We start from the raw sequence: 27,859 nt of genomic DNA, 5'->3' as shown, positions 1-27,859 counted from the left end.
GACACTCCTGTTCATATATGTCAGCCAGGGCTCCCTCATTGGGGCTGTTAATCTGGTCCAATCAGGAAACTCATTTTATGAGGTCCACCTAGTTGACCTCATTACAATCACTATAGTTGTATTTGTTTCAGACCAGGGTATTTCCCCACTATTATTTAAAGGCTGGATAACTGGTCATTTTTTAAAAAAAAGTTCATCTATCTACCTCATTTTGAAAAGCACCTGAAAAGAGGAGTAGGATTGAGGTGCATTGAAGTGTCAGGATCTGACTTTTGGAAAAAAGGTCTTTGCTTTTTAAAAGTTAAAAAAGGGAGGTTTATGACGTTAACAAAGTTCTGGCAGAACATTTAATTGACAGATTGGTGGGAAAATATGCCCTTACTTCTGCCACTGTGTCAAAAATGGTGTGCTGGTAGTTGACGTGTTGTTGGGTGGTGATACATGAGGCATGCATCCATGAGAAGCATTTTGAGGCTCCAACTATCATGCTCAATCTGAGGCATTATAGAATTGGCTGGTAATTTTGATGTTGGGTAATAGCAGAAAACCAAGCATTTTAAATTGGCCAACTCTGCCACATCTCTCAATTTAAATTTCCATTTCCTCAATGTAGACCAGGAGGGATTTATAACAAGCAACTGATCCAATATCAACAGTGTTATGCCTCACTGGGCTAGCACATTGGAAATCAAGTCCCAGTCATCTCTGGGTTGTGAAGAGAATTAAAGATATTGAAAAGTACCCAGAATTCACCCAATTGACTAGTCTTTTAGTCCCAGGTTGCAGGAAGCACGGATCAGGTTTTTGTACTTAACAAAAATTACTATTTGTAACAAATAAATAAATTCAAACTACCGAAAAACAATTATGAACCTTTGACATATAACTATATCGGTTAAAATTCTTAATTGCTTGTCAACTCCATCTGCACGTACACACACAAATCCAAACCCACACATGTATACATATGCACATACACGTACACACACACATGTGCATACACACAAAGATACACACATATATGCACACCAAGGATAATGAAACGGGTGTTATGGTTGGAATGAAAGTTTGGGAACCCAGTTCAATGGTCCCCATCCCAAATATTTGTTGAGATGATCATTCTGCTGATCACAATGCTCCATCTCGCTCCTCCTCCTCCAGATACTTTCACGTGTTTGCAGGAAGCAGAAGGTGACTGGTTTCCACCCATAGGGCTTTTTGACTTCAGTTAAAAGTCACAACTTTCAGCAACTGGAATGCAGAAATATACTGTTTATCTTTAAGTTTCAGATGCTTTTTTACTTTTGAACAGTAAACACTTGTTTCTCCTCTCGAGATCCAATGGTTTCTGCTCAAATATTCAAACCCCCTCCCCTGCTGTTAAACTACATGAGAGCCAGTCACATAGTTGTTGACAGGCAGAAGGCTTTTGTCTTTAGTCTGTGGACCAGTGACCAGTTAGCAATTAACTATCCATTGGCAGCCAACGCTCCATTCTCACACACCACTTGACTCCAGCTCATTTGCAAACCATGCTTCCAGTATAGCTTGAACAAACAGCTGTGTAATAGTACCTTACAATGAGTGTCAGCTTACTTGCTTTAAAAATATGCAACAGTCCTTCAAGAATCCTTGGTTTTTAAAAATGTCCTTTTCCCATTTCAGTCCACAACAAAAATGTTGAAAAATTAAAAAGACATGGTCTTTACAACAGCATTAAGCTATTGCCCAGAGCTTAAATTACCACCCACGTCCACGGTGCCTCAGGTTGAATGTTACAACAGCATAAAACTTGAAGAGAATTGTTCTAATTCATTTTTACTGATGTTCTACGTTGTTCAGTGCACTGTGTTTATAACTGTGGAATTAATCTGAAGTGGTAAATGCTAGGAAGCCATTCCATGGCATTGTCCTGGATTCCTAAAATCCCACATTTACCCTGAGTATGGAAGGCAATATTCAATAATGTCATCTAGTACTTAGAATGAGGGCAAGAGTGTTTTCACAGCTTCACCTATGGCTATCATCTTCAGCTAAATACTCAAAATGTCAGCTGTAAAAAGGTTAGTTCTACCCACATCTTGTTGTTGACTTTCCATACTGGATCTTCCAGTTGTGTTCAATAGTAGATTTCAACTTCCCTTGATGTTAAGATTTCTCACCATCTTCCACCTCGTGGCATTCTCCATTCATGATAAAGCACATCGGGACACACTTAATTAATGAGAATGAACTGGCTTTGACGAATGCAATTGCGTTAGATCCCTTTGCTATTTCTGTGAAGGGTCAAAGGAGTGCAGCAATCCTGGCCCCACTTTGATTTTTAAACTAAAATCACCCTTTAAATTAATTACATTTTCTTTTGACAAGGGTATGATCCATCAGGCCCAAGACCCCTAGTATACGCTGACACTTACACAAGTTGGAATAGATTAATAAACTTGTAGAATAGAAGTACCGCCAATCCCTGAATGTTTCAGACCAGAATTTGAATGCTACATGAATATTGTCTGTGGGTTACAAAGAGATTACCCTCCACCTGTGCAGTTCTTGTGTGGGATTACAGCAATTTTCAAAGTGTGGAATGAGGTCACAGTGGGGAAAGCTTTGTTCAGCTCTGATATACAATCATTTGAAGGGACTTGCAAATTTTACACACCGTTATTTCAGCTAGGCATGCAAGTAACTCCAGCTGATGATTACCTTGAATTTAATAAAAGATACAGATGGATCACACTATTTTCAGATGATGGTCATTTCAGACTAATGTTGACACAATCTGGCATTTTGTAACTTTGTGAAAATTGCTAGAAACATAGAAAATTGGAACAGGAGTAGGCCACCCAGCCCTTCAAGCATGCAGCACCATTCAATATGATCATGGCTGATCATGCAATCTCAGTAACCCATTCCTGTCCTCTCCTCATACCCATTGATCCCTTTAGCCTCAAGGGCCACGCCCAGCTCACTCTTGAATATTTCTAATGAACTGGCCCCAACTGCTTCCTGTAGGAGAGAATTCCACAGGTTCACAACTCTGAGTGAAAACATTCTTCCTCATATCAATCCTGAGTGGTTTGCTCCTTTATTGTTAGACTGTGATCCCTAGTTCTAGACTTACTGAACACCGGGAATGTTCTTCCCACATCGAGCCTGTCCAATCCCATCAGGATTTTATATGTTTCTATGAGATCCACCTTTGTTCTTCTAAATTCCAGCAAATACAAGCCCAGTCGATCCAGTCTTTCCTCATATGTCAGTCCTGTCATCCCAGGAATCAGTCTGGTGAGCTTTCACTGTTTCCTCAATAGCTAGAATGTCCTTCCTCAGGCTAGGAGACCAAAACTGCACAGATTACTCAAGGTGTGGCCTCACCAAGGCCCTGCATAACTGCAGCAAGACATCCTTACTCCAGTACTCAAATCCTCTCACTATGAAGGCCAGCATGCCATTAGCTTTCCTCACTGCCTGCTGCCCCTGCACGCCAACTTTCAGTGACTGTTCCACCATAACACTCAGGTCTCATTGTCCCTCACCTTTTCCCAAACTGCCACCATTCAGATAACAATCTGTCTTCCTGTTCTTGTGAGCAAAGTGGATAATCTCACATTTATCCACATGATGTTGCATTTGTCAAGTATTTGCCCACTCAGCCAGCCTGTCCAAGTCACCCTGCAGCTCCTTAGCATCCTGCTCACAGCACACATTGCCACCCAGCTTAGTGTCATCTCCAAATTTGGAGATATCATGTTTAATTCTTCCAAAATCTTTAAGGCATATCGTGAACAGCTGGGGTCCCAGCACTGAACACTGATATATTCCAGCTTCCTGTCTGCCAACCAGTTTTCTGTCCATGTCAATACCTGCCTCTGAAACCACGAGCATTAATTTTCTTTCTTAATGTCTTGAGTGGAACCTTGTCAAAAGCCTTTGGAAGTCCAGATGCAAAACATTTACTGATTCATCATTGTGTACTCTACTGGTCACACCCTCAAAAACATTCCAAAACATTTGTCAAGGATGATTTCCATTTAGTGAATCCATGCTGACTTGGAGTGATTCAGTTCCTGCTTTCCAAATGCTCAATTATTGCATCCTTGTTGATTGACTCCAGTATTTTCCCCATCACCGATGTCAGGCGAACTAGTCTAGAATTCCCTGTTTTTTCTCCCTCCTTTTTTTTAAAGTGTGGAGTTACATTAGTTACCCTCCAGTCCATTGGAGCCATTTCAGAGTCTACAGAATATTGGAAAATGATCACCAACGCATCCTCTAATTCTAGTACCACTTCCTTCAGTACTCATGGGGCTTAGTGGGTTTTAATCTCATCAATCTCTCCAATACCATTTCCTGACTAATAAGGATTACCTTCAGTTCTTCCTTCATATTTGACCCTCTGTCCCCTCACATCTAGAGTAGTAGAGATGTACAGCATGGAAACAGACCCTTTGGTCCAACTCGTCCAAACCGACCAGATATTTCAACCTAATCTAGTCCCATTTGCCAGCACTTGGTCCATATCCTGCTAAACCCTTCCTATTAATGACCCCATCCAGATGCCTTTTAAATGCTGTAATTGTACCAGCTTCCTCCAGTTCCTCGGGCTGTTCATTCCATACACACAACACCCTCTGTGTGAAAAAGTTACCCATTAGGACCCTGATACATTTTTCCCCACTCATCCTAAACATATGCCGTCTTGCTCTGGACTCACCCATCCCAGGGAAAAAACTTTGTCTATTTATCCTATCCATGCCCCTCATGATTTTATGAACCTCTACAAGGTCACCCCTCAGCCTCAGATGCTCCAGACAAACCAGCCCCAGTCTATTCAGCCTCTCCCTATAGCTCAAATCCTCCAACTCTGGCAACATCCTTGTAAATCTTTTCTGAACCCCTTCAAGTTTCTCAAACATTCTTACAAAAGGAAAGAGACCAGAACTGCACATAATATTCCCAAAGTGGCCAAACTAATGTCCTATACTGCCGCGACATGACCTCTAAAACTCCTGTACTCAATGCTCTGACCAATAAAAGAAAGCATACCAAATGCCTTCTTCACTGTCCTGTCTACCTATGACTCCACTTTCAAGGAGCTATGAACCTGCACTCCAAGATCTCTTTGTTCAGCAATGCTCCCCAGGGTCTGTCCATTAAGTGTATATTTCTAAAGATTATTTGTATCCTCCTCAGTGAAGACAAATTCAAAGTATTTGTTCAACTGGCCTGCCATGTCTTTTTTTGTCCATTATGAAGTGACTTGATTCTAACTGCAAGGGACCTACATTTGTCTTCACCGGTCTTTCTCTCTTCACATGTCTATAGAAGCTTTTGCAGTCAGTTTTATGTTTTCAGCAAGCTTACTTTCATATTCTATTTTCCCTTTCCAAATTAAATCCTTTGTCCTCCTCTGCTGTAATTTAAATTTCTCCCAGTCCTCAGGTTTGCCTCTTTCTCTGGTCAATTTAGATGCCTCCTCTGTGGCTTTAACACTGTTCCTGATTTCCCTTGTTGGCCATGGTTGAGCCACCTTCCTTGATTTATGCCAGGCAGGAATGTACAATTGCTGAAGTTCATTCACGTATTCTTTAAATGCCTGCCATTGCCTATCCATTGTCAACCCTTAAGTATTGTTGGCCAGTTTATCCTTGCCAAGGCGTGCCTCATACTGCAAATGTAATCCAGCTGAAATCACACTTGAACTGGCAAAAGGCAAGACTTCCTCAGGAGTGGTGATCTCATGCAAATTGGCAATATAGCACTTCTGCTTAATGCAAAAAAAGAAATCCTCATTTCTGAGAGGAGATTCTGATTTGGACAGGCTCAGAAATGCAGAGTTGTATTTCAATTTTGACAGGTGTTTTGTAATTTAGGATTGTTAGAGGAAGGCAAACTAACTTCATTTTTCAGAGCAGTCAGCTGCCATATTCTGAAATTTAAAGATCCTGACAGCCATGTTGACCGCTGCTGTCGGAGATTAAATCTATAAGGTTACGTGCAATATTAGGTGCAGGAGGAGCAAGATGCCAAGTGGGTGGGGAGGGGGTACGTACCATGTAAGTATCGTGCCAAGTGAATAGGGTGCCAGTTTGTCGGATGCCAGGTGGGTTGGGAGTCATGAGTCAGGTAATGAGTATGCCAGGTGGTAGGATACCAGTTGGGTTGGGGGTGGATCACCAGCTGGGTAGGGTGCAAGATGACATGGAGGCCATTTAAGTGTTTTAGATAAGTCAGGGTGGGCTGCAGAAATCAATCCAGCAGAGATGCTGGATGCTGGGATTGGGATGTGTGGGTTCAGCAGCACCCCCTCCAACAGCCCTGGTATAACAATTTTGACCTTCCCAATCACAACTCTAAAATAATTCATGAACAATTGCAATGGGGCAGTGTAATTATAATTGTTCATCCTTTGCTTCTTGTATTTAAAGCAGTAACCAGGTGCAACTTTATTAATCTAGTGAAAATGGGTTAATCATGAGAGACAAGTAGTTTAAATAAAGGTATCCATATACTTCTGCTTTGATTATGATGATTTAAAATCACTGCAAATAAGCTGAAAATAAACATATTCTGAGCCATTTGAACTTCGTATCAGTTTCTCAGTTAATTTTTATTTGCACGATGTAAAATCTTTAAAATAAGCCTCCTTCTGTCTGTTCCATTCAATATGAAAAGCAGCTCATCGGAGAGCAATGAACAGAAACTTGCAATGTTTTTCAATGTGTTGTGTGGGCCAGCTACTAGCAAAGTGATTTTTTAAACCAGTATTAAATATGGTGGAAAGGTTTTCACACTTGACATAATTTATGTTTAAGATTCCCCAATCTCCGGTGCTGGTTCAGCTGATTTCACTTCACTTCTGCTGCTGCTAATACCATGTAGACAAGCAAGAGGCAGGAGGAACACGGCAAGCCAAACAGCATCAGGAGGTGGAGAAATCAACGTTTTGGGTGTAACCCTTCTTCAGGACTGGAAGTGGGGGGTAGGGGGAGCTGCAAATAAGGTGGGGAGGGAACGCAGTTTGGGTGGGGAGAGGGGCAGAATAGTGGGGTAGTGATAGGTGAACACAGTTGGGAACTTCCTCACCATTCTATCTCTGTTTCCCCCCCCCCCCCCCCCCCGCCCCACCCTTCTTTATCTGCAGCTCCCCCTCCATCCTCCTCTATTCCCGAAATGTTGACTTCTCCACCTCCCAATGTTGCCTGGCTTGCTGTGTTCTTCCAGCCTCCTGCTTGTCTACTTTGGATTCCAGCACCTGCAGTGATTTTTTTTCTCTGTCTCTCGCTGCTAATACCAGAGCAAACTGTGGGAGCCCTACATCCCATTCTTCAGGCCTATACACCACTGGTGCAGTGTGTTACCTTTTTTAGCTTTTATCCTGGTCTATCCTTGTTGTCAGAGCCTCTAGAGAAGATGTCAAGAGATTTTCTGGATGTTTGCATTGCTTTAGAGCTTCAGAATCACATGATGTCATTAATCCGGTTTACTGATGGTTCGGCTCATGTTTTTGTTTCTCCAAATAGGGCGAAAGCAAAGAAGGGTGTGAAGATTGTTAACATCAGACCCAGCGTCCCGAACTTATGGGAGGTTAAACAGGAGATGGGAAATGGTGGCAAACATTCAATCGCAACTATTGTTTGCCGGAAGAGACCTGGCGCTTCGAGTGGCAGGTAGGAGTTGATGAGTAATCTTAATCACATTATATAACCATGTTGTATCAGGTGATGATTGAATATATCAGAGGCAGAATTATGTTCTGTTACAGGTTGCACTTTAAAACCAAAGTTTTATTTGCGATGTTCTCAGTGTTAATGTTTGATAAGTGCATGTGTTGTTGAGTAGTAAAATAGAAGATTCATGAAACAGCAGACCAATCATTATCTGTGGCAAGGAAAACAGAGTTCACTGACAGAGTTTCATTCTTACCTGAGGAAGTTCCAGAGACGCCAAACCTGACTTGGGAGAAAGAATATCAACACCATTTGTTTTAATTTGGTGTAGACTGAAATCTGACTCACCTGCAGCCAGGAAGAGGTCAGAGAGAGCCAGAAGGGTCACCAGGTTCAGAGACTAGCCGTGTGAAAGAATTTGTCCCGGTTTTAATAAAAGCAGTAAAACAAAATGTAGCCCTCACCTCCGACAGCCACTCACCTCCCACATACTCCCCACCATCCATCCATGCCAACTCAGCCAAAAACCCTTTATGCCAACTCACTCGGTGTTCACCATAGATGCTGCCAGGAACCGTCCTGGGATGAAACAAAATGAAGTTTATCAATGACCTCATTATTTAAAATAACATCACTCTTAAAAAGGCATTGAATACATTTATATTCTTTAATGTAGTGAATTTCTTATGAAAACAAAACGTTCATTCATGTAATCAGTCATGTAGCACTAATTCTATAATGACAGCGCTCAGGCTTGCGTCAACAGACAATTTAATGAAATTGCAGATGCTGAATTTTTTTCAATTGTAGAACATTTTATTCTTCGAAAAAAATAAAAATCTTGGGGTAAATGCCTTGAAAGCTTCACTGAGGCAACCTTTATGCAAAGCCATGTCGACTTTTATCAATTCTAATGTGCTCTTTCAAAGAGAAGTTGACCTCTTCAAATGGGTGCCTGGACCTGTCCAGTATTAAGTCAGTCTAAATGACTCCCCCAACAGCTTGAAACCTTTTGTTCAAATACGTATCCAACTAATGAAATTATCCTTCATTCGAAGACAGTTGCATTTGTACATGTGCACCATGGATGTGCAAGCAAAATGCAAATCGTTTTCAGCCTCCTCCCACCACATGTTGGTAAAAGTGGTGGGTGCCATGTTTGTTGGGGGGTGGTGGTGGGGGTGAGGGAAACGCTGGAATCAGGCCTTCAACACCATTTTGCCTACATCAGAGCCTCCTGCTTACCCCCTGATCTCCAATCGGATGTTTCAGGCTCATAACCTTTTACTGGAACTAGGAAAATTTAGAGACAAAATAAATTTAAAACAAGCACAGAGGCAGGAAAGGATGCAGGATGGAACAGAAGTATAGATCTATGTTAGGTTGAAGACAGAAGTAATTAAATAACAAAAGCGATGATGATGCAAGATGTGCCAAGAGGAGGTGTAAATGAGTAAAGCAAAATCAATAACAATTGAAGCAGAGGTTATGATCTGGAATTGTTGAGCTAACTATACAGTTAGGCTGTAAGGTGCTTAATATGAAAAATGAGGTGCTACTCATTCAGCTTAAACTCAGTATCATCAGAAGAGAGTTGAAGGCCGAGGATAGAGAGGTCAGCGCAAAGGCGAGAAATATTCCTGCATGCCAATGTTGCTCAACATTTTCTGGGGGATTCTTCTTTGGTTTTAGTGTTATATTCAGTGTTGAAATCAGACTGCTAACTGATGTTAAGGAATTGGGTAGTACAGTCAGTCTGAGTACTGTATTTGCATCAGGGCTTTAAGGCTACTTCAAACTGACATGAAATTTCAGCTATCGATTTTCGAAGAAGAATCAGCATGGGATATATTTAATAGTAATGTGTCAAACATGTGAAGTAGCATTCAACATGACCTGGCAGATTTAGAAAGGCAATCAAGGTGGGCATCAACAATAATTGACTGAATTAGAAAACACTAACGAGCAAATTGAGGAAATACCAATGTTGGACTGGGGTGGGCAAAGTTAAAATTCTCACAACACCAGGTTATAGTCCAACACATGTATTTGCCTTTTTCATAGACTTGATGAAGAAGCAGTGCTTCAAAAGATAGTGTTTCCAATTAAACCTGTTGGACTATAACCTGGTGTTGTGTGATTTTTAACTTTGAGCATATTAGTTAAGGAATATTCCTGGGGTTCGAATCAAAGGCTCTATCGTATTCCCAACCAGAGAGTGCTTGATGATGCATCACAGTGCAAAACAAAGTGTCATTTCGCTTTCCTGGCACCTTTCACCTTGTTGAACACAAATATCACTTCCTTACTTCTGTGAATTCAAAGTGACATTGGCTGTGGAACAGGTTTGTGAGATGCAGCATCCCAATTGCAGTGACTTGCATTTGAATTACTTCACACATTAGATCTGGTTCACGGCTTTACTTTTTACATTTGAAGTTGAGCATCACTCCTAGATATATCAGCTAATGCTTCCAGTCTTGTGGAAATCTGCTCATGATTTGTATTTAAATCTTACTTTCTTTAATCACCCAGTCTTAAAATTTAACTTAAAAAATGTTTTTACTTGAGTTAGAGGCCACAGTGCTAATTAACTTCATTTGTAGTGTCTTTGTGTGTTTTAATAACTTAGCTAGATCAAAAAAAAAGTGTTAATAATGCTGAGCTACTGTGACAGGTATAATTTCCTTGATTTGCAAGGCATGTGCAGAAGTGAAGGCTTTAATCACATTATCCGAAACGTTTGACAGGTTGCTTTTAAAAATACCAGTCCTGTTATCAAAGGAGATTTGTGTGGTAGTATAAGGAGAAAACAAGATTTTCACATGGGTATTACAACAAGCCAGCAAGGGATTTTAGTTTTTTTTTAATAAAATTTCTGCCTGGAATACATATGATTCAGAGCCATGTTTCCATGGTTGTGAATAAGTTGAATGCTGGCTTCATATCTCATTGTATTATATTAGATCGTGAAAATTACAATAGTTATATTTTATGAGTAGAATGCTCTAGAGCTGTGAATGGTGCTTGTTGGCAAGAGTTATGTTGATAAACCATAAATGAAATGTACTTCAATAGTATCTTGCAGCATTTCAGTAATTATGCACGGTTCTTAGAGGTGTAGTGGACAGCGAAGAGGGATACCTCAGATTACAACAGGATCTGGACCAGATAGGCCAATGAGCTGAGAAATGACAGATGGAGTTTAATTCAGACATATGCGAGATGCTGCATTTTGGGAAAGCAAATCTTAGCAGAACTTATTCACTTAATGGTAAGGTGCCAGGGAGTGTTGCTGGACAAAGAGACCTTGGAGTGCAGGTTCATGGCTCCTTGAAAGTGGAATCGCATGTAGATAGGATAGTGAAGAAGGCGTTTGGTATGTTTTCCTTTATTGGTCAGAGTATTGAGTACGGGAGTTGGGAAGTCATGTTGCGGCTGTACAGGACATTGGTTAGGCCACTGTTGGAATATTACGTGCAATTCTGGTCTCCTTCGTATCAGAAAGATGTTGTGAAACATGAAAGGGTTCAGAAAAGATTTACAAGAACATTGCCAGGGTTGGAGGATTTGAGCTATACGGAGAGGCTGAACAGGCTGGGGCTGTTTTCTGTGGAGCATCGGAGGCTGAGGGGTGACCTTATAGAGGTTTACAAAATTATGAGGGGCAAAGTGTTTTCCCTGGGGTTGGGGAGTCCAGATTAGAGGGCATAGGTTTAGGGTGAGAGGAGAAAGATATAAAAGAGACCTACAGGGCAACTTTCTCACACAGAGTGGTACGGATTTGGAATGAGCTGCCAGAGAAAGTGGTGGAGGCTGGTACAATTGCAACATTTAAGAGGCATTTGGATGGGCATATGAATAGGAAGGGTTTGGAGGGATATGGGCCAGTTGCTGGCAGTTGGGACTAGATTGGGTTGGAATATCTGGTCAGCATGGAAGGTTGGACCGAAGGGTCTGTTTCTATGCTGTACATCTCTATGACTCTATGACCCTAAATGTTGGTACTGTTCCTTTAAGAACTTGATAGATGAATTATTGCGAATAAAGTACTGAGGGTGTTGTCTGATGCTGCTTGACAACGTGAGATTTTAGCATTTTCATTTAAAATATGTCTGTTTGATCAGAAATGGAATTGAGGTATCGACCTAATTATTTTTTGCCATGTAGTTTGATGCCACATCCAATTTGGTTTTTGTAGAAACTGGTTGACAACTGTCTTCGGGTTTACATATCACAATTTTTGGTGCTTTTATATTACATACTGTAATACGTAGTAATGTTAGACGTTATCAGACTCTGGCTTAGAATAGTTTTCATCCAATGTAGATACATAATCTTTGTGTGTTCATGTCCATGTAGGGTCCGGTGTAGAGTTATTCCAGAGTGCTCGCTCTCATGTAAAATCTTCCGTAATGTTCTAATTCTGCCCATGCCATGGTATTTATTTTCGGTGATGTGCGCAATCATGACATCATCACAATATTACGCTAGGATCTTAATTTCCTCACACAACAGATTGAGAGAGAGTCAGGAAGGGAATTAGTCACATATTCACGTTCCTATGTTTCACAGGTAACACGTCATCAGATTCATCTCTAATGATGCTACTGGTGACTATTGATTATTGTCACATTATTGATTAGCTTCTTTCTCCCCATACCCACTCCCACTTACCTCGCGTCAGGTTCAAGTTCACATTCTGGATGATGGCACTGTGGTCAAATGTGTGATATGATTTCCATCACTGCAATGCATTGATTGATATCTGTTTTTGAAATCCTCTCTCCTTTACAAATACGTCTGTTATGACAGGGGGAGCATCGTTACATAACACACTGAGATATGGGATATTTGCAAGTAGTGATTCATCAGAAATTTATTGTTGTAAATGAGGTTAGAAGAAAGCACCATCACAATGTTTCATTGGGATAGTTAATTTGCCAGATGTAATTTCTAGCAGCCACTCATTTATGCAATTAATAAAAAGCAAGACAATTGTTTGCCACTCCCTTTACGCAACCTTCATCATGTCTCCCCCAGTGCCTGCCTTCAGTGGGGGTTACACATTGCTTTATGGTTTCTAACCTGGGCAATTTGCAGCACTCTGTGAAGGCTTGAGGTGGGTGAGTTTGTGTGCAGTGTCTGCGCAGTTATGTAAGGCTCTTTTCAGAGCCGTGGACACCATGCAACAAAGCCAGGGAATATCTGAAAGGAAATTTCTATGCTTTTCTCTATATGGACAAGTACATATGACTTACCATCAGAACTTTGTGATCAGCGTAACTCTTCACACTTCCTCGTATACATTGTCCACTCCTAGGATTACAACTAATACTGGATACTGTGTTTTGAATTTTACAAGCATGGGTTAATTGGATAGGTTCATTACCTTGCTTGTTTCGAACATCCAAAGGGATATACAGTTTGATATGATCTGCCAGTCTTTGGGATGTACACGTTGACCATCAAACAACAAGGAAGTTGTACGTCACAGTGTTAATTTGGACTGGAAGCTAAATATTTTATTAGATGGGACCCTTTTTGTTCCAGATGGACAGAATATGAAACAGACATTATGTGATTGTTTTGCAGAAACAGACACTACACTCTCAACCATCTGACAGGTCTGTAGCATAGAATAAGGCCTTTGTCCATCAGATCTATGCTGTTCAAAAACAAGTACCTAACTATTCTAATCTCATTTTCCAGCTTTTGGGCCATAACCTTGTCTGCCTTGGCCTTACAAGTGTACATCTAAATACTACTTAAATGCTGTGAGAGTGTCTGCCTGTATCACTCGTACAGGTAGTGAATTCCAGATTCTGAAATCTTGATGTGATCAGCTCAGGGTTGACACAGCATGCTTTTGACTTGCTACAATTGTCCAGTATCATGACTAACTTAACGAGAAATAACAAAACTGTACTTTTCAACAACCAGTATATCTTGTGTTCTTTTCTCAGCAAATTTCCATTGGCTTTTGTTTCAAAGCCTCTACACATCTGGAGCTCCTTTCTATGTTGACAAAGTTATTACCCTGTCAAATGACATGCCAAAGTGTTCTACATTATATGAAAATTGATTGATTTCAGGTTTGGGACTGTTGTGTGTGTATATATCAGTGTAGCTCAAATGTGGACATTAATATTGCTTTCTTCCATCAACCATTCTGTAAAGGTACAAGTTGCTTAAAGTAATTTGACATACTATACTCTTTCACTTAAAGCCTTTGAACTGTTGAGTATTTTTTAGGTTCGATTAGATTACTTACAGTGTAGAAACAGGCCCTTCGGCCCAACAAGTCCACACCAGCCCTCCGAAGAGCAACCCAGCCAGACCCATTCCCCTGCATTTACCCCTTCACCTAACAGTACGGGCAATTTAGCATGGTCAATTCACCTAATCTGCACATTTTTGGACTGAGAGGAAACCCACACAGACACAGGGAGAATGTGCAAACTCCACACAGACAGTTGCCTGAGGCAGGAATTGAACCCGGGTCTCTGGCGCTGTGAGGCAGCAGTGCAAACCACTGTGCTACTGGGCCACCCATCTGTCTGAGAAAATTAATCAATGTATTGTATCAATAAGACAACAATTGCTACTAGATTTTGCAATAACTCAAAATCTTTGTCTAGTGTATACATGCACTTTTGTCAAGAATACTACCCTTCGTTCAGTATTTGCCTGACATATTGGTTCAGTGCACCAACACCCCTATTGAATTAATTTTCTCTCTTACTTACCTGGTCAGTAAGCATTAAGAAAAATACTGATGTCTGATAGTTACATGAACGTTTTACATTGGAAAACAATAGGAGTTCCAGACAGAACCTGGAACTCCTGACCTGCTGACCATTCACAAGCTGTTTTTACTGTCCACTGATGTTGTGCAGAAGACATTAATGTTGGAGCATATTCAATCAAAAAGCCATTTGCAGCAGTTTTGAAAAAGATTTGGAGGTAAACTGAGAGGATTACTAATTCTATTGGTTTGCCTAATGCAACTGCATACCTGCTTCGAAAATATCACATTTATATTGGTGCAATCGTTTTATGGGCCTCACTCTTTCCAGTACAGCTTGTACAGAACTAGAATGACTCCACTAGTGAAAAGGTCTTTGACTGCCAGAGCTTAATTCATGAATGCTCAGCATCAGAACTACACTATTATTTGTTGTCGCGGCTTGCAACCCATAAAAAATTGCTCACGATTCTCTTACTTTGATAACTGCAAGTCTTTATAATTAAGGCTGACGATGATAGATCAATAGAAAATGAGCTGTAAAAGATATGCCATTTTAATTTAAGAAATGAGATTATGTTTCAAAGTAGAATAACCAAATGTTAATGGTTTTCAAATTTTACTCATAAACTGATATTGAAAAACAGCTTTCCTCATGTCACATTATCTGAAATATGAGGCTTTGTAGTTGTCTATGCATTTATTTATCAAGAAGGCTCAAATAAAATCGTAGAATGGTACATACACTTAGCTTTAAGAATAGTTTTCTAACTATAATGCATTATACATTGGTTAACAAAAATGAGGTCAGACATTAGTGGCGGAGAAAAATGAGGTCATTGAGCAATGGGATCTGTGAGTACAAACACACCTCATGAAAAGGATCATGCAGTTAGATAATGTTTTCAAAAATGTGCAAAGGTTAATTTCGAGAGGATTATAAATGAAAAGTGGCAGGATTATTTGAGACTACATGGAAGTATTGTCCCTATACATTTTCAAGTTACCACAGTCCACAGTCAGTGTCCCATGTTCAGTGTTCCAAGAATGGCAAACGATGGGACCTTTGAACTTTCTTAGTGATGGTGAAAAGCTGTAACTGTGAGAGCCAACAACTGCTTACTACAGAGGCCCTATTAGGAAGGAATGTGCAACACATGAAGAAGGAAATGGAAAACTGCCTCACTCTTTTCCCTAAGCATGTTGTTCTTTGGAGCTGAAAATGGGTAGCTCCTGCAAACAACCAGCGAGGCCAGTGAATGTCTGCAAGGTGAGAAGAACTGAGCAGAAGACCTGCCTTAGGTCCATCACAACTACTGCATATAAATAAAAAGTTGAGAAACTACGTTCAACCTGCATTGAAGTTTACTATATCCGGGCTACTACATTACAAAAAAAATACATGCTGTGGTGGGAATGCAGAGATTACAAGGATGGTACTAGAATTCAAAACTAGAATTCTACAGGAAAGAATGAACGACATCAGTTACTTATTCTTGAAAAGAAAAGATTAACGAGTGATGTCTTGGAACTCTTCAAAATTATGAAAAGCTAGCCCAGGTAAAATGTTTCCATTTGTGGATGCAACATAACTAGAGCACTTCAATCTCAGATGGTCACCATAGAATCACAGAGATGTACAGCACAGAAACAGACCCTTCGGTCCAACTCGTCCATGCCGACAAGATATCCTAATGTAATCTTTCCCACTTGCCAGCTTGGCCCATATCTCTCTAAATTCTTCCTATTCATATACCCATCCAGCTGCCTTTTAAACACTGCAATTGTACCAGCCTCCACCACTTCCTCTGGCAGCTCATTCCACACACACACAACAGAGACTTCAGAAGAAACTCTGCACTATGCACCACAACAACGTTCTCACCTGGGTATAGAGATTTTTAAGGAGACCCAGAAAAGCAGATGAGAAAGAACAGAATAGAGGGTGACAGTGATAAAGTTAAAGTTAGAGAATTGGAAGGAAGTTCAAATGGATGTTTACAATTCAGTATAAAGTACCTGTATTTTGCCATCACAAATGTTGATGAAAAATCAACTGTTATGTTTGGGAAATTATTAGCCTGTTTCTCCAATGAAATGATTGAGGAAATCATTGCATTTAAGGGTTGGATTCATGTTGTAAAATTTATCCATCATCCTTTTTTTAGAAAAAGCATTGAAACAAGAGGTGATGAAAATGCTAAGGATTTGGACATTGAGGATGTTGATTTGAAGATCGAATGAAGCATAGCGACACCCTTGTCCTGTCAATGAATATTAAAAAAATAACCTCAGAAATGGGAACTACAATCATAAAGTTGCCTATTTGACCCTTCAAGCCTGCTCCTCCATTCAATAAGATCATGGCTGATCTGTTTATGTTTCAAATTCCACATTCTCATCTGGTGCCAATAACCTTTGGTTTATATGCTTAACAAGAATCTATTTACCTCTACATTAAAAATATGTAATGACCACCCCCAACTCCAATGCCTTATGAAGCAGAGCACTTCAAAATCACACAACCCTCTGAGAGAAAACATTTCTTCTCATCTCTGCCTAAGAAGGGCAAGTCCCAATTTTGAAACAGAATTCCTCTAATTCAAACAGACTCAGAAAGGGAATGGTCATCTTCGAAGAGAAAGCAATATTAAAATTTAGCCAATGATTTTTAAACATCTTTTATCTCTAAGGGTTCTTGGTCCTGGCCACTAATGAGGTAGTGTCTGGCTTTACTGCTTGCTCAGATTAGGGAGATGGACAGATATGCTCTCTGACAATCAAGGATTTTATAAACAGACATCTTACTTTCGAAAGTTGAAATGCAGGAGACCAGTTAGAATTTACTTCATGTTAAACGAGGTGACCCTTTCACACAGGGAAGCATTATTACTTGTATTCTTCTGTGAACATGAGTCGTGCTGATTGAACTAATCGAGCCTAATCAGAACCATTGCTCTTTATGCTCACTTAATACAAAGTAAAGCAGCTCACTGCTTTCTGGTCTCATCGTCTTAAGTGTTTTTTTGATCCACTGTCAAAAGATTGGAAGGTAGATGTGAGCTAGATGTGAAAGTCCAGTTTGGATCTTAAGAGTGAATGCTTTAAGTTTCTCAGTTTTAGAGACATAGAGTCATAGAGATGTACAGAATGGAAGCAGACCCTTCAGTCCAACCCGTCCATGCCAACCAGATATCCCAACCCAATCTAGTCCCACATGCCAGCACCCGGCCAATATCCCTACAAACTCTTCCTATTCAGATACCCATCCAAATGCCTCTTAAATGTTGCAATTGTTCCAGCTTCCACCACTTCCTCTGGCAGCTCACTCCATACACGTTCCACCCTCTGTGTGAAAACGTTGCCCCTTAGGTCTCTTTCATATCTTTCCCCTCTCACCCTAGACCTATGTCCTCTAGTTCTGGACTCCCTGATTCCAGGGAGAAGACTTTCTCTATTTATCCTATCCATGCCCCTCATAATTTTGTAAACCTCTATAAGGTCACCCCTCAGCCTCCGACGTTCCAGGGAAAACAGCCCCAGCCTGTTCAGTCTCTCCCTGTAGCTCAGATCCTCCAACCCTGGCAACATCCTTGTAAATCTTTTCTGAACCCTTTCAAATTTCACAACACTTTTCTGATAGGAAGGAGACCATGAAACTGCACTCCAAGGTCTCTTTGTTCAGCAACACTCCCTAGGACCTTACCATTAAGTGTATAAGTCCTGATAAGATTTGCTTTCCCTAAAATGCAGCACCTCGCATTTATCTGAATTAAACTCCATCTGCCACCTCTCAGCCCATTGGCTCATCTTGTATTCTGAGGTAACCTTCTTCGCTGTCCACTACACCTCCAATTTTGGTGCCATCTGCAAACTTAATAACTATATCTCTTATGGTCACATCCAAATCATTTCTATAAATGACAAAAAGTAGAGGACCCAGCACTGAAAAACAACCCTCCACCACCACCCTCTGTCTTCAATCTTTGAGCCAGTTCTGTATCCAAATGGTTAGTTCTCCCTGTATTCCATGAAATCTAACCTTGCTAATCCGTCTCCCATGGGGAACCTTGTCGAATGCCTTACTGAAGTCCGTATAGATCACATGTACTGCTCTGCCCTCCTCAATCTTCCTTGGGGGCATCCAGCACTTCCTCCTCTGTAATCTTGACATTTTGCAAGATGTCACCATCTATTTCCTCACAGTCTATATCTTCCATATCCTTTTCCATAGGAAAATTTTGTAGGTGTGTATCAGCTACATTCTTGCATCTATATTGAAACGTAATCTAGGGTTAACTCACAGTACTGTCCTTGTGAAAATTTTAGGTAAGCCCAATCTTGTAATACTGACTTCTTCGTTCAGTCCAGAACTTCAGGTGTCATAAATTTGAAGAAAATCTATCTAATTCAGTTTAACTTGGCTAACTTAATGTGGTATGGAATTTGATATTGATAGTTTTTCACTGTCACCTATGGTAAATTCTCAGGGAAGGGAATGTTGTCTAGAAATGAATTGGACTCCAACCTTTTTGAATAATTATTGCACTGTGAAAAAATTGCATTATGACTGCTGATTATCATTGTTTATTTATTGTCTGGCATGTCTGTGAACAAACTGGGTATGTTTATCTGTCATTAGTGTAATGTATCTCCCTCTGTAACTGAGCTTTCCTTCTATTGAGAATTTATGGTGGAAGCTGAATTTATATCCATGATTCATTAAGATTTTAATATCTTTAATATTTTGCTTTTATTTTTGATGTTATCATGTGACTACTGTATTCCTTGCACAGCTGCAAACTGAAAGCTAAAATCATTGTGCAGGAATATTACATTTTCTGAATTCCCTAGTTATTTTTGAACATATGTAGTATCTTCATTCACAGGACTTAAGCATTCAGAATTCTGATTCCTGAATTAAATACACCTTCCAAAGTTAATTCAAATCTATTTTCGGAAATTAACAAAACATTGGCCTGGTTTTGCTTCCGTCAAAGTAATACATGGGCAAAGATACTTTCCTTTGCCTGGACTGAATATTTTATTGCGTTGCCATAGTCCTACCAGACCATAGGGGCTGCTCTCTTATTAGAGAGAAGCGACTGGTGATGATTTAACCTGAGGTCCACTTCAGTCAAGGGAAGAGGTTGAGAAGGAGAGTCCTTCATGGTAACCTCAAACCGGTGATGGGAATTGATCAGACTGAACCTTAGCTTGGATGCTTTGATATGCTAAAATTCAGCTGTTGTATGATTCCGGTGTGGTTAGTAAGTTTGCAGATGACACCAAAATTAGAGGTGTCGTGGACAGTGAAGAGGGTTACCTCCGAGTACAATGGGATCTTGATCAGGTGAGCCAGAGAATCAAGGAGTGGAAGACTAAGTTTAATTTAGATAAATGTGAGGTGCTGCATTTTAGAAAGGCAAATCAGGGCAGGACATATACACTTTATGGTAAGGTCCTGGGGAGCATTGCTGGAAAGGAGTGTAGGTTCATAGGCCATTGAAAGTGGAGTCTCAGGTAGATAGGATAGTGAAGAAGGTGTTTGGTACACTTGCCTTTATTGGCCAGGGTATTTGAGTATAGGAATTGGGAGGTCATGTTGTGGTTGTACAGGAATTTTGCATGTAGTTCTACTCTCCATCCTTAGAAAAGATGTTGTGAAACCTGAAAAGGTTCAGAAAAGATTTACAAGGATGTTGCCAGGGTTGGAAGCTTTGGGCTATGGGGAGTGGCTGAACAGCTTGGGGCTGTTTACCCTGGAGCATTGTATGCTGAAGGGTGACCTTATGGAGGTTTATAAAATCATGAGGGGCATGGATAGGATAAAAAGACAATGTCTTTTCTCCAAGTTGGGCGAATCTAAAACTAGAGGGGATAGGTTAAAGGTGAGAAGGGAAACAGTTAAAAGGGGCCTAAAGGCTAACTTTTTCACGCAGAGGGTAATGCGTGTATGGAATGAACTGCCAGAGAAAGTGGTGGAGGCTAGTACAATTGCAACATTTAAGAGGCATTTGGATGGGTGTATGAATATGAAAGGTTAGGAGGGATATGGGCCAGGTGCTGGCAGGTGGGACTAGATTGGGTTGGGATATCTGGTTGGCATGGATGGGTTGGACTGAAAGGTTTGTTTCCATGTTGTACATCTCTATGACTCTATAATAATCATAGCAGCTATTAGATGTGCAGTATAATCAATACTGTTGCCACTGTCTAAATACCAGTAGTATTTATATCTAGCTAGAAAAATGTAATGTTTCATCCATTGACAAGTACCCATGAATGGGTTCAACACCCTTTAGTTTTGACTCAAAATGTTGAAACGTGGAACCACAGCAAGTGATGACTGGGATATAGCTGAGTAAATAGAATGCACAGGTGATGGCTATGCAATTACAATCCAGCCATCAAATGCTAAAGGATGTTCATCAAACTGAGGAGTGTAAATTTCATCACATTTCACATGGACAGTTTTCTGTTCGGGATAATGTGCCCTTTTGTTAGCATTACATTGACTCATTATCTTTCTCCTTTTCTTCTTTGAGCGGATGACGACAGTTGGTTAGCTGAATTAACTGGGCAGCTGGATTGCAAGGCAGAGTGACACCAACAGCCTAGGTTCAATTCCCCTACTGGCTGAGGTCACAATGAAGGTCTTTCCTTGACCTTACCCTTTGCCTGAAACTTGGTGATCTATGGGTTAAATACATCATCGGCCATCTCTTTCTAATGGTACTTTGGCAACTACTAATCTTGTATTGATATAATCAGGTGCTGTGCCTAGAGAACAGGAAGAGAGTGATCCTGAATATTAAGTTGTCACATGTTAATTTTTTAAAAATGGACTTCCAGCAGATTTTAGAATGGGTGCTGTCAAACACAGAATGAGCAAATTGACTGCTTCCAGAAATTTCCAGCAAACACGAGGACAAAAGCATAGTCATCATCTCTTGGAATTTAACAGTTCTTGCAGTAGGTAAAAATTCCAGTCAAACTAACGTAAATGACTGGTAGATGAGACATCTACCTCAGTCAGCTCTGAACAATGGAAACCAATATAATCTCTTTCTGGTTGGTTTGGTGCAAGCATATTCACTGTGATCTGCTACAAAACACAATTGTTTCCGATAAGAGAACAGCAAAACTGCCTCTTTAGCTGAATGTCTTCACCCAAAGCCCCAGTTACACAAGCGAAAGTGCTGGTTTGTTTGATTAATTATGCAGCTTAGACTTTTGTTTAATAGTTTGCCAATAACACCAGAAGAATAAACATCTTTAGGCTTTGTTAAAGTTTTGCCTCTGATCTCAACATACCTGAAAGGTCTGCTTTCTGGTTTAAAAAAAAACCCTGTGTTTTCATCTGTGGCAATGAACCAATTTTCAATGTAGTGTCTAAACTTTGTCCAGCAGTCACCTATGTCTGAGCTCCTACAAAAGATACTTCTGTATATGTTTTTTAAAGTTGAAATTACGAGTCGACTAATACATGGGCACAAGTTTTGAGGGGCTGAAATTCATGCTGCACTTTTTAATGATATTAACTTTTGGATGCCAAGTACAACTGGTTCTGAAATGGCGTGATAGTTCTATACTCATGCGATCTCGTATTATGAGAAAATTGCACAATAGCTGTGCCATTTAAGTTAATGGGGCTGGAATTCCATTATAGGCAATAAGGAAAGTTTGCGTTCTACAAATAATGGTTTAAATTCTTCAATCATGTCAAAGCCAATTCGTGTTGAAGAAACACGCGTTATAGCACAACTGACTGTACTGAAAATACTCTGGTCAGGCAATATCTGTGGAAAGAGCAGCAAAGTTAACATTTCAGATCTGTGATCTTTTGTTAAAATGAGGTAAGAAAGAGAGATATATTAGATTTAAGCAAGTAAAAGGAGGAAGAAAGAATGAGAGGTGTGACAATGGGATGTATGTAATGGCTAATATGGTACCACTGTTTAAAAAAGATGGTAAGGACAAGCCAGGGAACTATAGACCAGTTCAGTGGTGGGCAAGTTGTTGGAGGGAATCCTGAGGGGCAGGATGTACATGAATTTGGAAAAGCAAGGACTGATTAGGGATAGTCAACATGGCTTTGTGTGTGGGCAATCATGTCTCTTAAAGTTGACTGAGTTTCCTGAAAAAGTAACAAAGCGGATTGATGAGGGCAGAGCAGTAGATGTGATCTATACGGAGTTCAGTAAGGTGTTCAACAAGGTTCCCCATGGGAAACTGTTTAGCAAGGTAAGATCTCATGGAATTCAGGGAGAATTTGCCATTTGGATACAGAACTGGCTCAAAGGTAGAAGACAGAGGGTGGTGTTGGAGGGTTGCTTTTCAGACTGGAGGCTTGTAACCAGTGGAATGCCACAAGGATCAGTGCTGGATCCTCTACTTTTTATCATTTATAGAAATGATTTGGATGTGAGCATAAGAGATATAGTTATTAAGTTTGCAGATGGCACCAAAATTGGAGGTGTAGTGGACAGCGAAGAAGGTTACCTCAGAATACAACGGGACCTTGACCAGATGGGCCAATGGGCTGAGAAGTGGCAGATGGAGTTTAATTCAGATAAATGTGAGGTGCTGCACTTTAGGGAAAGCAAATCTTAGCAGGATTTATGCACTTAATGGTAAGGTCCTAGGGATTGTTGCTGAACAAAGAGACCTCGGAGTGCAGTTTCATGGCTCCTTGAAAGTGGAGTCACAGGTAGATAGGATAGTGAAGAAGGCATTTGGTATGCTTTCCTTTATTGGTCAGAGCATTGAGTACAGGAGTTGGGAGGTCATGTTGCGATTGTACCAGACATTGGTTCGGCCACTGTTAGAATATTGTGCGCAATTCTGGTCTCCTTCCTATTGGAAAGATGTTGTGAAACTTGAAAGGGTTCAGAAAAGATTTACAAGGATGTTGCCAGGGTTGGAGAATCTGAGCTATAGGGAGAGACTGAACAGGCTGGGGCTGTTTTCCCTGGAGCGTCGGAGGTTGAGGGATGGCCTTATAGAGGTTTGTAAAATCATGAGGGGCATGGATAGGATAAATAGAGAAAGTCTCTTCCCTGAGGCCGGGAGTCCAGGACTAGAGGCATAGGTTTAGGGTGAGAGGGGAAAGACATAAAAGAGACCTAAGGGGCAACTTTTTCACACAGAGGGTGGCATGTGTATGGAATGAGCTGCCAGAGGATGTGGTGGAGCCTGGTACAGGCATTTAAGAGGCATTTGGAATGGTATATGAGTAGGAAGGGTTTGGAGGGATATGGCCGGATGCTGGCAGGTGGGACTAGATTGGGTTGGGATATCTGGTCAGCATGGACAAGTTGGACTGAAGGGTCTGTTTCTATGCTGTACATCTCTATGACTCTATGTATAGTGAACAAAGTGTGATCAGTACCGATAGACTTAGTTCCTGTTTGAATGAATGAATGAATCAAAACATGCTTTGGTAAACCAAGCGTGGTAAGTAGAATTATGAATGAATAGAGATGCAATATAGTAAACAAGGAGTGAAGAGTCAACTTAACGGTCTGAATGACTGTAGTAAACCAAGTAGAGTTATGAATGAGTAGAGATGCGTTATGTAAACAAGGAGCGATGAATAAAGTTACTGGTGTGAATGAATGAATGCATTTCAATGTGATATAATAGAATCAACTTATACACAAGATATATGGAAAATACAAGACCTTTTGGCCAATAAAGGTCTATTTATACATGAGATTGACTTATACACGAGTATGTGTGGTACATCTAACCGGATGAACCTCAAGTGGGCATTGAAATACGAGTCTCTGCAAATCGTTTGACCTAATTATGATATCTTTGACATTTTGTTAATTTGTAATTTTTCTCCTTTTGTTTTTCTTTTGTTTCTTTTCTGGGTGTGTGAATATGTGTCATGATCCATGCCATCCCTTTTATCCCACATAGGGTGTACTCTGGATCATTTGGAATTGAACTTAATGACCAGTGTTTGGGGAAACACTCCATCACCTATTTCTACAAGGGAAAAGAAAGCAAGAAACAAAAAAACATTTCAGTTGTAAACAAATGGAGAGGGCAGAAAGAATATTTCAATTCATACCTTCTTATCTACAGCACAGGGGTAAATAAATTTAGAATTTGCTGGAAAGGTCAAAAATGGACAAGTTCAGGAGACATGAAAATTTAACAAAATCTGCATTGCCTCTTTATTGTGAGAAAATGGCGCTTATTCAACATCAGGGGAAGGAAAGCAATTTCAAGGAACTAGGAATGTTGATTGTTCAACAGAATTCTTTATGTAGACTCCATATCCTTTTATTTTAACATGCTGTACCTGTACAGGACTTTAAATTTGTGGATATATGCCTGAAGCTATAGCTTATTGAGAGAAAAGTAGAGAAATGGGGAATGACAAGATATTCCTCTGGCAACATTTACAGTGGGATTAGATAATTTATCACATTACAAATGACAGGCTTTTTCATTTGGAAATTTATAAGAGCCTTTTAGGTTGATATTGAGTACAGTACATATGCTGATAAATGGATGTGTTTCCCTGATAAGATTCAGCATTTGACTTCATTCAGTTTGCATTTGCTGTGCAAACGAATTCAGCACTTGGGAGATAAAAATGGTATATAAATGAAAGACAATTATAATGTCCCAGACAGAAATGGGAATATAATGGCACTAGCAGTAGTTATCTACTCATTGCCTGTAATCTAATAAAACTGCTTTGCAATCCCAGTCAGGAAGAAGCAGTAACCTTTATCAGAGATCAGTATTGAGAGGAGAAAAAAATGTTTTTCCTTTTTTTTGGAATAGGAAATGTGCCCGGATGTAATTCACTGGTGATAAAGATCAGGCAGAAGTGATGCTAGGTAGATAGCGCAATGACTGTTGCACTCATATAAACCTGAATCTCATTCAGATTTCCCACCTACAGTATTAGATTAGGTGTCTGCTGTTCTTAGCCTTTGTCGAGAACAAAAGACTAAGTGGGACCCTCAGATATCACTGTAACTGAGGCTAAATGATAAGCTTTGTTGTTTTCTTACGTCATCACATGCCATTTTGCAACTTGTATTGCTCCTCCTCCTCAGTCTATGTTGATGTTTAACCAACTATATGCTCCATATGTAAACATTGGGCTTTTAGTTGGTATTGAAATATGAGCACATTCCAAGTTGTAGCCAGCTCATACTCACTTCAATGATCTCCCACTGCTGTTCTTGATACTTCAAGTTGCCCCTTATGAAATTTCAACTTACCCAGAGCAACTGCTGTTACAGAAAATTCTCATACATTCTTGTCAACCTGCATTGGTTCCAAATCCCCAATTAGTTTAACTTTACAATGCCAAATACATTTTCAGATCCCTCCAAACAGTCAAAACCTTCTTCAGCCCCCACTGCCTGGTGCACACTATCCAATTTTCTCTCATATGGTTTCGTTCACATCTCCTTCGGTCTTCTCCCACCTGCACCCTCCAGATTTTTTAGATTAGATTAGACTTACAGTGTGGAAACAGGCCCTTCGGCCCAACAAGTCCACACCGACGCGCAACCCACCCATACATTTACCCCTTACCTAACACTACGGGCAATTTAGCATGGCTAATTCACCTGACCCGCACATCTTTGGACTGTGGGAGGAAACCAGAGCACCCGGAGGAAACCCACGCAGACACGGGGAGAACGTGCAAACTCCACACAGTCAGTCGCCTGAGTCGGGAATTGAACCCGGGTCTACAGGCGCTGTGAGGCAGCAGTGCTAACCACTGTGCCACCGTGCCGCCCATTCGAAATCATGGCACCCTGGTATTTTATATCCAATCTTCAGTCATTTCCAAAAAAAGATGCTCAGCTTTGCTCCCTCCGCTTTCTTCACCTCGAGATAATTCTCTCAAATGTCCTACTTTTTGATGCCTTTTAATTTCCAATGATTCTGTGGTATAATCCTTACATCGACAATAGCATACATGTAATGGTAACTACAACTTGTAAGTTGGATTATAAATTAAAATGTTTCCATTGATTGCCAGTGCATTACTGGAGTAATTTAGTGCCTTTAAAACAGTAACATTTGTTAGGATCGTTAGCGAACAGATTTAATGGGAGCTGAGGTGTTGTTTAGGTCAGGGGTGGACTTTAAGGAATGGCTCAGAAGGAAAAGAGAAAGTGGATGAGACTGAAGAAAATACCAGAGCTTACGGCCAAGGGGTGCGCGGGGGTTACGGATTGTGGTGGTGAGTGAAATGAGTCTTGTAATGAGGTGAAATGAGGGTATTGATGGATTGGCAAGAGAGGCAACTCTCATGGGTAGCAAGCCTCTGAGGAAGCGGCTGGAGTGCATTTTATATAGGAAGGTGACCGTTGTTGGAGTTGAACCAGCCTTCCTGCCATTGATCTCATTTTGCAAACCTCGGAATTGAGGCTGGGAGGAAAGCAGGCTAATAATCGGCTACCTAAGGGTCCATTGGGGTGAGGGTAGGCAGACTGCACACTCCCCCTATCTATCAAACTGTGCAATGGTTGGCGGTGGGAGAGAGGATGGGTTATTGGAAGGCCACCCGGAGAATTTTGAGGCTTCCATTTGTGAACCCACAGAACATAGGATCTTAAGGTCCTTGTCCACACATGCTGTGACAGTTCCTGAATGAATCTAAGATATTCAAGCATTGTGGCTACATAGGCTGCAGTATAGGGGTATAGAAACAAACTGATGGTGGCCAGTCCCCCATAAGAGATCAGTAACTTATCTGGAGAACCGGTGGAACCCTCATTTTACCTGTGTTTTTTGGATAATCCACTGAATCATGTGTACTCAAGCTCTTAACTGGACAGCACCAGGCCAAAGCCCTTGGGAGGCTGAGGTCAGGCCTGCTGAATGCTGTCAGCCAAACCAGAGGCCAGCACCATTATTGTCGCTAGAAGGCAGTACTGCTCCCAGTACTACACACACCTGAGGATTTGTATTGTTGTTGGATCCCAGCCATGGCTGAGCGATGGTGGGAGAGTGGTGGCACAGAGAATTACAGTGAGTGAGAGGATCGTGAAAGAGAGAGAAGGCAATCAGCAGCAAGGGCAGCAGTGGATCTCAGTGGCCTCCACCTTCCTAATGACAGTTACCTCGATGGGGCAATTGGAATTCCTGCATGTTGAGACCCTGACCATCCATCGATTCATACCAGCAGTGGCAGCAGCAAGCTGAAGCCCTTAGGGGGCATTAATTGGTACAGGCCAAAACAGGGTTCTAGCCTACCATCATCCTGCCCAATTAAATGCCTTTGCCACCAAGTTTGTCATGGTGGTGAGAGCAGATGGTTTTGGCCCAAATATATGCATGTTACATCCTTCAATCAGCACTGAGCTAAATAAGAGTTGGACATATTAGTGCAATATGCAGCATGTTACTCATGCTCTTGCACCCTCCCCTCACCCCCACCCCCCTCCAC

The 27,859-nt window shown here is 40.8% G+C and overlaps 1 protein-coding gene across 1 annotated transcript in view; it reads left to right on the top strand.

Annotated features, from left to right (window-relative positions):
- si:dkeyp-14d3.1 (transmembrane protein 132C) overlaps positions 1–27,859 on the top strand; it is a 1,122,524-nt gene that overhangs the window by 459,208 nt on the left and 635,457 nt on the right. The window contains exon 3 of the mRNA XM_060843670.1: positions 7,524–7,670. Within this exon, the coding sequence (XP_060699653.1) occupies positions 7,524–7,670 (147 nt within the window). The remainder of the gene's footprint in view (positions 1–7,523; positions 7,671–27,859) is intronic.

The sequence above is a fragment of the Hemiscyllium ocellatum genome, chromosome 24 (genome assembly GCF_020745735.1).
Source record: "Hemiscyllium ocellatum isolate sHemOce1 chromosome 24, sHemOce1.pat.X.cur, whole genome shotgun sequence".
Taxonomy (NCBI): domain Eukaryota; kingdom Metazoa; phylum Chordata; class Chondrichthyes; order Orectolobiformes; family Hemiscylliidae; genus Hemiscyllium; species Hemiscyllium ocellatum.
Note: the sequence above shows the minus strand (reverse complement) of the source record. Positions and strands in the feature narration are given on the sequence as shown.